This window comes from Mya arenaria, chromosome 17, assembly GCF_026914265.1.
Source record: "Mya arenaria isolate MELC-2E11 chromosome 17, ASM2691426v1".
In the NCBI taxonomy this organism is placed as follows: domain Eukaryota; kingdom Metazoa; phylum Mollusca; class Bivalvia; order Myida; family Myidae; genus Mya; species Mya arenaria.
In genome coordinates, this window is record NC_069138.1 from 49,534,530 (window position 1) to 49,550,599 (window position 16,070).

Sequence of the window (16,070 nt, forward strand, 5' to 3'; positions counted from 1 at the left end):
AAACTTTGCAAATATTCAGTACCATATTTGATGTAAATATCTTGTCATATTAGCTTTGATGTATTTTGATGGCAGTTTGGTAGGCGCACGTCAGATATAAGATGATATTTTTGTACATAGGTATTTGTTTATTTGAACTTCGAACCTTGTTGCCAACAGAACAAGTTAGGTGTTTTCTCCGGCAATATGAAGAGCAGTAGAATGCATGGCGTTGAATCTGATACCAAACTGTAAACAAAGGCGACAAATTAGTTCATGCATACCGGTGAAAGAGTGAAAAATATTAGTGAATGATAACTTGATCATTTCACTCTGGCTCGAGTGAAATGATAAACCTTGCTCATTCCATTCTGCACTTTACAGACAACTCGGGACTATTTTGTCCATCTTTAAGAAGATTTGCTTCCCTTGACTTTGAAAAAATACATGTATGTCACAAGTACATGTTTGTTGTCGTCTGTAGTGCAGTAATATATACACATTGACCGAATCGTATTGAATTGTCACAATCAAATTATGCAATAGTTTTAATAAAACAAACATTTTTTGGGATTGATTATAACTATTAAAAAAGAACAAGCTTACCAATTTATGTATGAACTATTTCATGAAAAATACTGTTAAAATTGGTAGGTTTCGGTTGAATATTTACTTGGCCACATGTTCTAGTAATATAGTTGATAGACCATTTCTTCATACAAACTCAATCCGCATACATGTATGCACAAGCATTTTGAATTTGACCAATTTTCAGTTTACATTCATCAGTTCAACAATACATTTTTCTTTTTAAAAACTGTCAAAGTTTGCGCTGCATCCCTCTCAAAAGCATCTTCGGGCACATCCTCGACATTTCCTCTGGGGTCTTCATAAACACTCGGGAACGTGGCATTCAACTTTAATAGATATGAAACTAATTCGCTGTCTCAACAACAAAACATCCTTCGGCTGCACTGAGAATGAATTCACCCCGAAAAAACCCCGTAAGATCCAGAGTCTGAGAGCGACAGTGACAAGATATACACTACAAAAATACTAAACACAGACTTCCGTTGCTTTTACGAATACACACTTATATAAGTCCATCATTGGTAATTTAAATCTGTTGAAATTGTTTTTGAATGTACAAAAATGTCACATGCTCAAGTTTCATTGAATTGTATTTCTACGCGATACATTTTTTTTTACAGCCAGCATTACCGCAGAGATTCTTCCAAGATCTCGACGAACTTCTATTGATTCTCACCCGAAACTCATTCGTATACGATCTCCTAAGCTATTGCAGAAGCGATATTTCCAGAAATAATGCGTACCTGGAGAGGGTAGCGGAACGCGCAAGGGGAGTCCCGGGGTATCCCGAGACAAGGCTTATCAATCGACGTAACTCTTCGTAGGGCACAAGGAACAAAAGTTAGCAGGTGACTGCTATTTGAAAGATCGAAAATAATCGATGACGTTTTCACATCAGCAACATCCTTCCAACAGGAAGCAGTTATAATTGATTGTGGCGCCGACGATAATTTTAACAAACCGGATATTTACACCATACTTCAGTAATCCAAGCCGCCATATATATACCATGCTGATACATCCATGCAACAGTAAACCGACTTTATACTGTGTAAGGTAATGCAAACTGATATTGCTAACATGACAACAGCTCTTCGGAAAATTTAAGGTACCTTAAATAGTGAATTAGCGTCTCTGCCGACTTAGAAGAACCGTATAAATAAATTGCAAGATCAAGTCATGAGTCCGCGGTTACCATATGCCCCAGGTCAAAAACCCACCACCAATTCAAAACTGCTTACAGAGTTCTTGGCCATAAATAGTCTTACATCCCTGCAGATAGATAAAGGCCATTCGGCCGACTGCACGTTCATACCCACTAAGGTCTCTGTTGATTACATACTTGTAGAAGAATCAAACACGGCTCTCTTTCATTCATTTTCAGTTGGAAATAAAAACGACATTTTTATATCTGACAATCTCACTATTCGCTTCAATTTCAAAATGCGTCCAAACAGTGGCATATCCCCAGAACCGCTCAAGACGTGTATTGCTTGGAACAAGTGCACATCCGTAACATTTTAGAATACCCGAATGCAATCCACACACAGGTATCATTACTTATTTAAGAGCACAAACAAACCGAGGCAGACAAGCAATCACCATACTTTATTCATACCAAGCTCTGCAACATTTTACACGATGCATCGATAGAACTCCCTACTAGCAAATTCAATAAAAGGGCAAAACCATATTTGTCAAACGAAATAAAAAATGCACACACTGAATCCCGTCTTTTACGACGTCATTGGATTAACGACGGTAGGCCCCGCGGGGAACAGTCGCCAGTGTATACACAATTCGAAAACCACGTTTAGAAAAAATCAGCTATTGACGCTCACGAAAATTCATACTTGCACGAGCTTAACAAAACGGCGATCTAGACTACAAGCTGTTCTGAAAACTCCTTCGGTTAAAAAAATACCAAAACGTCAAGAGTCTTCTCAGTGATTATCTAAAACAAAATTTCATACACTAACTAAAAGGTTACAGTAGGGTTTATGCAACCTCTTTTCCAGCGTTTTTAGCCATTCAAATAGCCAAGACGCCTAAATTACCATGACGAAGCCGACCTAAATTGCGAATGTCGAGGCCCCTCCCATTTTGATAACGCTTCTATTCACACCGGAAGAAATACAAAATGTCACACAGGCACTCGGCAAACACAAAAGCCCTGGACACGATGGTATATTGAACGAGCATGTTTTATAATTATTAGCTGGGCCAGCAATATTATGAGCGCTCACATTCTTATTCAATGCATTAATTAAGCACGATTCAACTCCAAACGCATGGAAAACAAGCGTCTTGTTCCCAATTTGCAAAGACAAAGGTAAAGATAAACGAGACCCATTTAGCTATAGACCAATATCTCTTACACCTTGTTTTTGTAAAATCTTTGAAAAGCTCTTAGCCAACAGAATATACACCAACCCGTTATTTCACTATTACTAGTCCCCAACACAACGGCTTTCAAAAAGGTCCAATCTGCCTGACAACAGAATTTAACCTCCAGGAAATCATTTATCACGCTTTTGAAAATGGTAGTCACGCGTACGTGGCATGTCTAGATCAAAAGGTTGCCTTCACATTGTCCGACACCCAGCACTCCTACTTTAAATACGTAGATTATGCATTTTTTATACTAACATTACGCTATGGGTGCGTGCTTATCATAAATCCGTACATTCCCGATACGAGTAAAATGCATGTTTTGATCTCACTATTGTATTGTATAGAGTAACAAAGCGTCACTATAAAGCCGTAGACACCCGATAAGTGTAGAATGAATGTTTACATCGCACTATTGTTATAAAGGTGAATAATTGAAATCCGGTTGCCACTTTCGTTTATTATGATACATAGCAATAAAAAAATTATGGGCAAGTTTAGAATTTTTACTCAAACTCTTGTGTCGACAAAATGTATTTGGATGACTGTGGTTGCCTTTGTTTTACCGATAGGACTTCTTACAAATTATGATCCAGACTTGAAACAGGTGAGTGTGATGTAATTCCGCATAAAATCACTATTAAATATTTTACATTTTGACAAGCTGTAAAATGGGATATGAGTGGTAAATAAGTTTAATTGGTAAGTTTTGTTATTATGTGTCTTTTGGGGAGGGACGGTGGGGGCGGGGGTTAGGTCGCCGCTTATGGTTTTTCCATATGGTTGTGTTATTTGAAGCAGGTCCCAAAGCCTAAAACCTTAACCTATCGGTTTGACACTTCCAGACATTATTATAGTATTCTGACACTTAAGACAAAAGTTGGGAAATACAACTGTGCACCATCTTAGCTTTGATAAAAAGTGTATTTTTAGAAATACCTTTCGTTTTCTGTGACGTCATTTTTATTCAAATCTTCTATAAACGCTTGTTGATATATTGCAATTCTACGTAATTCCTCTAGTATATAATCATTAAAAACTACTTGATGAAATGTTCTGGGATACTGGCCCAGTCAGAGTTCACTGAAAACGTGGTTTTTTCTAAAAGAAAAACGAAAGTGAAAATTTGATTAAACGTTGTTTTAAGGCAAGTACAAAGGATTATTTGGTTTGTATTTTAGTATGGGAGGGGTCTCTCATAGTTGTTATCACTTTTGATACGAAAACAACTGGACTATGATTGAAAGGGTGTATAAAACCGGTACAAGCATTGAGTCCCCATTCATAAGGGGAGATAACTACAATCGACTTGGCATCGCTACTGAGTACATTCATGGTATGTAACTACGTAGTAGGTCACCTAAGGTCACGAAGCTGTGTGAGTCACGAACGGCACGAATGCATAAATTAACGAAAAGCATAATATACGTCATCAAAATAAGCTAGATGAACTACACAAATTCACATCGTAATCTAAACAAATTAAATAATAGAATAAACACGCAGGTTCATGATTTATGCCTCTCAATTAATGTAGGTCACGCACATAAACAACGCAGGTAAAACACAGATATTTGCACAAAGAACAATATGTATACAGTGCAAATAATGAAGCAATTTCAATAACTGTCATGCCACGCACACGTAGAGCCGTTCATGTGTAACAATCTGATTATAAAATACTTACAATACACATTTAATCCAGCTGAAGTCCATGACACACTCTTAGGCAGGACGCTTACAAAATGGCGACGATCGAAAAGTGAAATGATCATGCTAAATAGAGGCGGCGTAATCTGTATAATATACTTTATCGATATACGGTTTCCAAAAAGCATTCACTTCGTTTGTTTGTTTATTGATCAGTGAAATAGTGTTTACATATCATTTTATTTTTAAGGAAATATTTGAATTGTTTGGAATCGATTAATCAATTATGGTAACTACTTCTTATAACCGACTCACACCTGTAACAATACACTTAGTTTTTCGCCGTTTTCGAGCGGTTGCGTATAAATATGTTGTCTTTATTTTGTGATTTTTTTTTCAGCTGCATTTTCAGGGATATGCAAAATGTACGAGTTCAAGTGTACATTACTATACATCAATTCAGTTTTGTTGAAATTTAAAGATGTCATGTGTATTCAAGCATTCAATGAGCGCATTATTTCGACCGAATCACAGTGCAATCATTTGTAGTAACGATCTGATGTGCCTACTATGAACGTGGCCCTGAAGGGCCCCCGTTCAAAAACAAATCGTTTCAACACAAAGAATGTTTATATGGAGGTTTTTTCGTGGAATATACGGTTGATATTTAGGGTTTTTTAATCTTCCAATCGTGTATTGTTTTCCTTTTTTGTGGGGTGGGGAGGCTTTTCAAAAGGATGGGTCCTGTCAACGTGACTGCAGCCTGTGATAAGAACCTAGGCTTGAATGTAACACTTGTCCTACTGCTTTTGGTTTTGACTTTCACGGAATGCTAACTCTCGGTGATACTCCCGGAAGTACTCGTTTCTGAAACACGGAAGGTGTCATTAACGGTAAAACTAATTTCACTTTATTGCATGGTTAGTTGCGTTTAGATACCTTAAAACTTGTACATATTTGCCTACCAGGTATTTGTCAGCCATATCTATGTCGTGAAACTGACGTAAGGGGTGCACGTACTCATCTCTGTCGGTAAAATAATCGCCCTCACGCGCCGTGATAATCTCACCGGTGAAATCGCTAATCATTTATACGAAAAAAAAAATATATCGTAAATAGTTATATTAGTTTATTAGCAAATATGTTAGTCCTTAATGGTTAGCTTAATTAGTGTTCATCATTAACGCTCGATTTACAGTGAAAGTATTGCCCGTTCTGAACAAATAATTATACAGTCCCATTTATTAACAAATGCTTTCGCCGCATTTTTCCAAAATCATTATAACTCGTTAAAGCCTTAACAGTCCATAGTTTTTGCCCTTCAAACTTATCATTTTGATAAAGATTACCCAGGGTTAGTGTTGATTAACACCTCTGTGATAATGATCTTAAGCAAGACACAGAGGTATAGACTCTGACTGCCCAGCTGGTATTAAATTTCTAACACATGTTTCTGAGAAGCGAGCTGTACATTGTATTTTCACTTATTTTTGTCGTTCAGAACATTTCAGAACAGATTAAGTATACTTTAAATGTTTAAGACAATTAAAATTTAAATACAAAATTGAACACTTCAAGGTACATGGAATGATCATTTCAAGGCCAAAGTAGGGGTATTTTTCAATATTATTTTCTTTTTTTTTAAGTTCATTTATCTATTTGTACTTTCTTTGAGACTCATATGCTATAAACATGGATTACTAAAATTTCAAATACATTAAATTATCATGACACTCTTATTTCAGCTGATACTTTGGAAGTTAACACATTCTTGATTCTTATTATTGTAAGAATGAAAACAAATCGTGAATATGTGCAGTTTACATGTTTTCTGACAGGATAACATTTTTATTTCTCTTAAATTACTGCAACATTATAGTGAATAAGAGTTGTAATAAATATTGATATTGATATATTACGTGAATAAAATTAGCTTCATCATTGTGTCTAATGTTCTTTTCAACACAAACTAATGGCATTTTATCAAAAAAGGTCAATGTTATCAATTACCATATAAATGCTTCCAAAAATACCACAGCTGCAAATTTCCATACTTGGCATAAAAAAACCGCAACATATTGTAATGATTAGATGACATAACTGTTTCATAATGTACTTCATACGGACATACAATACTACGCATTTCAAAATGAAGGTCAAAATCATGTGAAAATGCAAATATGATATCAATATCAACAGCGCTGTTTGGATGAAATATTCGTTTTGTTTGAAGTCATAACATAAATACAATCACAAAACAGCTAATAAATATATTTCATCTCTTTTCCCATATTAAAAGTCAAGTCAGCCATACAGTGTCCCTACTTAAGCGCATCCAGTGCTTAACAACCTACATATGAAATGTTTTTATGAGTCTCATGTAAGCCCATTCAGCCGGAAGTATGACCTTTTAAGTCCATTTTGTGTTTTTCCAACTTAATGTGTTAATATTCTAGTACCAAACAACCAAATAAACATCTTTCCCCAGGTCAAAGCACTATTTAGAAAGCAAAAACGTGTTTCTATAAGTCCACTTAATTCCTCAAACCCCATTAGGACACAATTTCAAATTGTGTATTGTAGACATAAAAGGTCTCCAGCGGCCCTCGGCATCCTTATTTTGGTCACAGACAAGCCGACTCATGATCAAACAAGCCCCAGACGGGCTCTAAAAAAGTCAAGCCAACGCTCATTCAACCTCATTATGGCTACCATCAACCCCTATCTGCCTTACAGTCACCACAGACAGACTGTTCTTAAGCCCACTGTGTGTCCAATAAACGATTTGTGTCAAACAAATAATAAAGGGGCTCTATAAAGCTATATATATGAAGTGCACAACTGACAATAGTTTTGTAATACTAGTACTTGAGACCATTTAGTGTAAAGAAATCAAGTCAATGAAGTGCCCTCTAAATCTAAATTCTGCAGCAATGAAGTTTATCTAGTGTCAAACATACCACAGTAAGGCTCTTTTACATCCAACTCAGTTCAAAATAATCACAAATGCAGCTTCATTTAAGTCCATCATGTGTCAAGCAAACAACAATGCAGCATAACAAGCGGTATTCTTAACTACAGAAGGCTTCTACACGAATCCATCCAGGGTCTGACGATTCCTTTTGTGGATACAGTCAAGCATATTCATAGATAAACAAACTTCAGAGGGTCTAAACGTAAGCTAGTCCAGTTTTCTATTATTTTCATCATGTCTATAATAAAGCACATTCAGAGCCAAACAAACGTATGTGTAGCTCTGCTCTTGTTAAGCCTACTAAGTGCTACATTGACCACATTTTGGCAACCATAATGCCCATTTAAACCCAAACAAGCTCATGTTCAGCTGTCATTAAGCATTTTCAGTGCCTAATACACCATATCAGTAAGGCTTTTATAGCAAAGCATACTAACTCGGTTCAGACAGTTGCTGTGACCTTGGAATAGATAGGTAGGGTTTTAATGGCGACACTTCCTCATACTATGCTGGTCACTTCTGCCAAACATTTTGTTTTTCAAATCCGACCATCAAAATATGGACTTGAAAAAAACGAGACAGACTGACGGACACATACTTAGTTTAGAAGGTTGCTGTGACCTTGATCTTGAAGTTAGGGGCACGGATCTTGAGCACGACACATCCTTATGCTATGGCGGTCTTTTATGTTAAAACATCAGGACATGAATGAGAAAGATAAAGAATCGACAAAAACGGGACGGAGGGACCGACTGCATGTACCTCCTTTTCAATGACGTTTTTAGGCTCAAGACTTTTGTAATAGACCACCAAAATTTAACTGAGTTCATGTGGAGTTGAAAACCATACTCGAAAGTACCAAATCTCAATGCAAATCAGTCTCTGAAACTTACCTGCAATAATGTTTGATTTACCAAATGAGTTCATGTAGGAGTATGTAATATTTTGCGTATATTAACAGTAAAACACTTATATACACTCGGATAAGAATGGGAGAACTCCCATCAACTGTAAAAATACTTAAAGGTCTGGTGTTGAGCTAATTGTAACTGTATTGCATAATAATTATATGAATAAGATACTACAGGAAAGGACATTCAGGTGTACAATCCAAAATTCATTCAGTGCGGGTTTTTGCCTTCTGCCTGCACTGTTCTTGAAGTGAATCAAGATAAATATACCAAGTAGCATTGTATGTAAGATGGAAGAACATTTATCCTTTATCATATTCATTTATATATAACTCTAATAATTTTGCAGACATATATTGGTGTTCATACTACAACTTCTTGGTATGCTGGGTAATTTTCCTATGTACATGTATGTTTTTGTGTGTAAGTTCAAACATTATCTAGCCTTGCGCTTGTAAATCATATACTTCTGAACATTCTAATTTCACTCTTATTTCCATATAGTGCTGTTATGGATAATTGGTTTAAATATGTACATTTGTAAATAATTTGTTATACTCTCTTTTTAAAGCTGTGATCTGAATGGAAATAGTATTTTCTATAATACAATTGTGTTCACATTCACTTAAAATTGTAGTTGATATGCATAATAGAATAAAACACTAGAATAAAAGTTTAGTTGAATCTGAATATAACCTTTTGCTATTATGCCCGTTTTAAGAATAAGTATTGGGGGTGGGTTTGGTTGTGAGTCGGTTTTGAGTGGTGAGTGAGTGAGTGGATAGGTGTGTGTGTCGGCGAGTTGGATGGAATGACGGGCAGGCGTGAGAGTGAGTGAGCGAGTGCCATGCTATCATTCATATGTTTTCTTATTATCACATAAAAGGCATCATCACTCAAACCGTTCAGCACAATTAGTGCTTTGATTATACATGCACTTCATTCATGAAAAATCAATGCTAACATACTGAAATTGGTCAGTACAAGAAACATCTGGGAATACACACAGTAAATAACCCAGCAGGATGACATCCTAAGTGGTGATTTATTGATTGGTTCATGGACTGATAAGCCCTTTTCTCAAAATGAGGAGTTTGGGAGGCAATATTCCTGGACTGTTAATAGAATAAAAGTTAATAGTGTACCATTTTAAGTAAGATCATTATAATCTGATAGATTATAAGTATCTATCATGTGTTTCCGGTACGGATAGAAAAATCCGACCCGAGGGCACGCGCGTAAGCCGGTAACGAGGCTTGCCGAGTTACCGGTCACGTAGCGTGCCCAAGGGTCGGATTTTTCGATCCGGACCGGAAAAACATGATTGATATTTTTTCTTGCATACATAAAATTATGAGTTTGTGGAAAAAATGACGTAGAAAACGCACTTTTGTACATTTCACCAAAAAGCGCGTGCAACGATGTTTACTGGCGTCATAATGCGCAGTAATTTTAAATAACTAAAAATAGCGTTTTTTTACTATTATTTGTTTTCAATTTTAATTAAAAGTCTTGCAAACATATATATTTGATTGCGCTTTAATTAAACGGCATAATATATTTTTCATAAATCATGCAATATGTGATATAAGAAGTGGCGCGTTGTTGCGCGTGACTTATCTTACATGGGGTATGTAAGATGGGTTTTTCATGCACTGGTCACATGACCGGAAACACACGTCCGGTATGCAAGAATATATTTTCTGCACATGGTCATAAAATGGACTTCATTATATACAGATGAATGTATATGTAATGATGACTGCACTTAACATACTTATATTATGATGTTTAACATTTATTTAATGACTTTTTATCATTAAATAATGAAGTAAATGAAATCCTAACTTTATTTGATGAGGTCATAGCTTTATGTCATGAAGTATGAGCTTTATATAATGAAGTCTGACCTTTATATAATGAAATCTAAGCTTTATATAATGAGGTCTAAGCTTTAAATAATGAAATCTAAGCTGTATATAATGAAGTCCTACTTTTATGTACGAGACAAAAGAAATTTATTTTTCTTTAACTTTTGGTTAAGTAAAAAGTGAAGTATTTTATAGAGTAACAAACGTGAGTATAAAGTGTAGAATGAATGTTTATATCGCACTATTGTTATAAAGGTGATTAAATGAAATTTACTTGCCAGGTTCGTTTTATATAATACATAGAAATAAAAAGTTATGGGTAAGTTAAGTATTTGTACTCAAACTCTTGTGTCGACAAAATGTATTTGGATGACTGTGGCTGCTTTTGGTTTACCCATAGGACTTCTAACAAATAATAATCCGGACTTAAAACAGGTGAGTGTGATTTTATTTCGCACATCTAAAGTATATAAGTGACACTCTTACTTAAAATAAATACATAAACAGTCATGTATAAGAAACATCATTTTAAGTGATTATCTTTTAACTTTTTACTAATGAATGCATTTATGGAAAATATTTATTATCGATAACAACATTGTAACCGTGTATCTATTAGCTAAAAGATATACTGTGATCAACTATTGTCTCATAAAATAAAAATACCGACTTTTCTACACCTATGTTTCAAATTAAACACGGTATTCTTGATAAGAACTATTGTTTGTTATATTTATTCATCCTTTGTGGTAAGTTAAAACAATTGTATTAATCGTGGTACATGTACATCTTTTATGGGAGTAAGAGTGCATCTTTAAGTTTGTCTTTAACAATTTTACAGTTTGATAAGCAATGTATTTTACATTTATACGAGTAATTGCATTAAAAAAAGGATGATCATGAGTAAACTCTATAAACGCCTACATTTAAACATTTTTCAAAATTTGTTAACGTTTCATTGATATTTCTGACAATAATTGGGAGTAAAAGCTAGGTTTATAAAGATCATATCGCTCAGCGAACGTACATTCACTTCCTCAAATGATACCCTTTTTACATCAGAGTATCGCGATCGTGTGTCCTGCCTACTCAAGCGCCAGTCGACTAATTAGCTTACATAAATAGCTGAAAGGTGAAGTGCGATTTTGATGTGCAAAAATATGTTTCTTCGTACCTGTATTTGACAATTAAACTAAGATCATTTAGTAACTAGAACTGCACTGTTATTTATTAATTTCGTTGAACGTGCCGTTGCATGAAATATGTTAACAACCTTTGTGTTTGTTGTTGATTTACAAGTTTGTAAACAACAATCTCTTCATGCCGCTTATGATACCAAATAATTGTGTTCCTTTATGTACACAAACACAAATAATCATAGTGATATGAAGTTTTTAAACCATTTCAAATGAACTTATTTGTTGTTGTTTGGATAATTGAACTAAATTCCAATAATTTAATTGTAAAATGTCCCAAATATATCTTAAAACGGGATGGGACGTAAAAAGTTCAATTGATAAGTATGGCCATTATGTTTATTCATTGCAACCAGGGGATAGGGAGTGTCGCCACTGTAGGTTTTTCCGTGAGGTTGAGTTATTGCGCAAGCAGGTCCTAAAGCTAAATACATTAATGCAGTGTTTGATACTTTCAGGAATTAAACCCTGCTCAGTATCTCAGTAGCCGAAAAAGATAAACCCCATTTTATGGCGCCGAGTAGACGCCAAAGATATAGAACACAAAAACAAACAATCACAATCCAGAAACATGGAACAACAACATAAAACTCCACAAACAACAAATCACATATATACTATATAAAAAAACTAGGTGTGTTTATCAAGGATTGTTAGCTACTGCCTTGAAACGGTCAGTGAAATGTAAATTTTCTGGGAGTTTGAACTAATTTGTGTGCACAACCTCACTCTTATCAAAACAATCCCGAATAAAGTAAAAACGTTTATGGTAAATCTTATCAAAGTATGCATAAACTTGAAAAAAAAACATAAGAATAAAACAAATAATATTTAACTAATAGGCAAACCCCAAGTAATTCTACGAGTAGTGGTCCCAACTCTATCTGCAGACAATCCTAGCGGGAAGAATACCCTGTGCACCTTACTATCTTTGTTTTTATTGTTAAACTGTGTATATATAGAGAGATAATATTTCATTATATGTGACGTTTTTTATTGAAATCTTCATTAAACGCTTCTTGATATATAGTTTTTGAAGAACCCTTGTATGTTATGGTGCAACTCTACGTAATTCCTCTGGTATATCTTCATCAAGAACTACAATTTGATACAAGCCGGTTTTGCAATCCATTTTATTACGTCACTAGCATCTGAGGTTTGATTTGAAATATTTCTGTATAATTAAATGAGTAATATCACATTATCATATCATTACACTTCAACTTTCAGGAGTCGAAATGTGCTTACGTTATCATAGTTATGGCCTTGTTGTGGCTTATGGAGGCGTTACCAACAGCGGTGACGTCACTTCTTCCTGTGTTCCTGTTTCCGATGGTAGGCGTTGCTCCGGCAAGATTGATTAGCTCCACCTACTTTTCGGTTTGTAGCTGTTTTATTTTGGTATTTTATTGTCTATATATAGCGTATATTTTGAAAATCAGACATTCTTGTATTCCCAACTTAGTCATGTGGTCACTTAATTACGGATAATTGTTTGGTTATGGTTTTTATAATTTATTCCTTTTTCGTTTCCGTGGTTTCAAATTGATGCCAGCGACTCGCATCACATATTTCATGGATTTGTTTTTAAATGTCAGCAATATTAACTAAAGGATATTGAAAATTTGAAATAATTTTGAGTCTTGTTTTGTCATGTCATTGATGAAAGTAATTAAAAAATACAATCATATTATAATGAGTAGAATTATTCTTTTCTCGAGACGAAAACATGCTAAAAATGGGCTGAAATAATTCATTATAAAAACATTCTGAGAGATAGGTCATACATGTCATAAACAAAGCAGTATCGGATAGGGTTCGGGCTATCCAAGGCATATTGGAGGCCTGCTTAAGCTATGGCCCTGGAGGGGACAAGACTTCATACCAGGATATCCTCAGCCTGCCCCGTGAAAAACGTTTTATTATCTTAACGTATCCTGATTTCCAGGACATATCGATGCTGTTTCTTGGAGGTCTGCTCATTGCTATGGCCCTGGAGGAGACGAGACTTCATACCAGGATATCCCTATACGTCTTGGTTCTTGTAGGAGCTCAGCCAATCATGTATGTGTACACCTGCTAATGACGATAATAAGGAAACTACTTTTTATCCCAAACATGTAAAGAACGTCTGGTTAGTTGCCTGTGATTTTCTACCAGAATAGAATCTATGTCTTTGGCCTTGATGTAGCTTAGCATATCATGTATAACACTTTATCCTGTTTATAATGCTTGTATACATACAAATAATATAAAGAATCTTCAAACAAACAGATGTTTTGAAATAAGGAAGTGGGTAAGGTTAATAATATGAATGTTTATCGTCGTCATTTTGATCAAGGAAAACATTGGTCAGTGTAAAATTATATCAACAGTTTTCGGAGATAAATCTTGGTGCTTACGACACTTTTTCTCATTTAAATTGATCTCCATGACTTGTGTTTCCCAACGAAAAAAAAATGCAGAATGATAAATCTGGCATAGTACTGCTTTTTGTGGAAATCGATGTACTGAATCCAATTCAATATCATATGACCCTTGATCAAAAATTGCATCAAATAATTAAAATCATTTAAGTTGTAATCTCTTATTAGTTATTTTTATTAATTAACCCTTTGTATTACTCATTATCGATCAGGCCGCCCTTCTTAGGCATTCAGATTCTACCTGATATGTTCTAAATGTCATAGATTGAAACCTGTTTTCAGCCGGCTGGGATGGTATTCAATATCCAACTTAAGTCAATCCTATGGTCATACATCATTGACTTCATTCACTGTATTGGTCATGTATTAAAAACAAATACTCCGATTAGGTACAACGTGCTAAAATCCGATTAAGAGCAATATTAAATACCAGACCTGGTGACCAAATTTTCTGCATGTCTGTTAATTTATAAAATATCTTAACGATTAAACGTAATACTTTGGCCGAAAGGTTGTAAATATAAGTTATAATATACGATTAAAAAAGCTCGAATATGTTCTCTCTTAAGAACGATTTGTTTGCATACTCATTGCAACTGCCTTGTTTCAATTAGTTTATGAATACAGTTTTTATTACAATAACTTCATCTATGAACATCGTTTATCATTTATATTATTAAGGTTAGTGCTTGGGGCACTGGTATCAACCTGGTTGCTGTCTGTCTGGATAAACGACACATCAGCCACCGCCATGATGATTCCTGTCGTATTGGCCGTGTGTGAGGCTGTCCGGGAAGTCAGTGCTCAGTCAGGTGCGTAAAAAGATATGAATAAGTGTAAGTAAGCATTGGCTACCACAAGGTGTCTCCTTTGATTAACAAAACGTAAGACACCTGCACTATTTTATACGTTTAAGGTGTTATAGCTTAATAAGGTACGTACCGTTCTAATTGGGTGCGTCATGGCATCTCTTTATCAGACGAATGACAACGCAGCCATCGCCATATGATCTTCAGCGTAATTGCTGTGGGCGAGTCTGCCAGGGAAGTAAGGACTCAGAAAAGTATGTATGAAGTCAAAGACATGGTGTGTATCGTGCTTACCGCACGGCTTCATTTTATAATACGTGAATAGTTCTTTTGTTTTCTAGATTTACAGTTAAATGAGAATCCAGCCTTTGAACTTACGGAAGAATTTGATGAAATTAGTGCAGAGAACTCAAAACAACGATATGAATTTGCCATAAATATGCCGAGGTATTTTTGAATAAGTTCATATTATGTATTATGTCTGTTATTTTGTGTTAACCATGTAAAACAGTTACGTTATTGGTCAACTGATTGTTTTCATTTCGTAATGGGAAATTTGAATCGCGATTATACCTTACAACTTATGCAATAAAGAACATACTTCTTAAATTATTCGCCTGTCAACCAAAGCAGCAAAATTAGTGATATATATTTTTATATGTGTTGTATCTTTATATTGAATCCAATATTTAGATCCAAAAAGACAAAGCGTGATTAATATTTTGACTTCTTTATTTTCAGTTGTCTCCAATGTGTTTATTTTATAATATGTTTCCAAATACTGAACTGAGCAATTTTTAATAAGCCCTGAAACAAACATAGGACATAACTATAATTAAATTGTGAATAAAACAATGTACACAAATACAAGCAATAGAACACAAGACAAAATACACAAATACAGCGAGTTCCATTAATTCATGTAGGTTATTAAAACCGTTAATATAATTAATTATATGGAACACAATACAAAGAAATTTACAATTTTGATATACATAAAACACACACACCTAGAGTATAATCTCTAGTAGACTATAATCGTATATACTTCAGTTACTGATATGGAGGTAGACAGAGTTCACGCTCATCCTCTTACATGTTTTATGATAAAGCTGAAACATGCATGTTAATAAATATTAAGTTATTTGTTAAAACACCATGTTACATTCCAGCAATAATAAATCTCAAATAACTATTTGAATCTCAATTGCAATACAAGTAGAATAAAAAACATAAAAGAAGCAAATACCTTTAATATGATGTTTTCCCTTC

The 16,070-nt window shown here is 34.8% G+C and overlaps 2 protein-coding genes across 2 annotated transcripts in view; one reads left to right on the top strand and one right to left on the bottom strand.

The window, feature by feature from the left end:
- LOC128222923 (Na(+)/citrate cotransporter-like) overlaps positions 1 to 1,409 on the bottom strand; it is a 4,202-nt gene extending 2,793 nt beyond the window's left edge. Inside the window, exons 1-2 of the mRNA XM_052932099.1 lie at positions 1,314 to 1,409; positions 146 to 228 (exon numbers count right to left, since the gene is read on the bottom strand). The gene's annotated coding sequence lies outside the window, so the exon portion shown is untranslated. The remainder of the gene's footprint in view (positions 1 to 145; positions 229 to 1,313) is intronic.
- A 1,996-nt stretch (positions 1,410 to 3,405) lies between these two features.
- LOC128223578 (solute carrier family 13 member 2-like) overlaps positions 3,406 to 16,070 on the top strand; it is a 29,413-nt gene continuing 16,748 nt past the window's right edge. Inside the window, exons 1-5 of the mRNA XM_052932855.1 lie at positions 3,406 to 3,568; positions 12,794 to 12,943; positions 13,512 to 13,627; positions 14,671 to 14,801; positions 15,140 to 15,245. Coding sequence (XP_052788815.1) covers positions 3,425 to 3,568; positions 12,794 to 12,943; positions 13,512 to 13,627; positions 14,671 to 14,801; positions 15,140 to 15,245 — 647 coding nt within the window. The 5' untranslated portion in view covers positions 3,406 to 3,424. The remainder of the gene's footprint in view (positions 3,569 to 12,793; positions 12,944 to 13,511; positions 13,628 to 14,670; positions 14,802 to 15,139; positions 15,246 to 16,070) is intronic.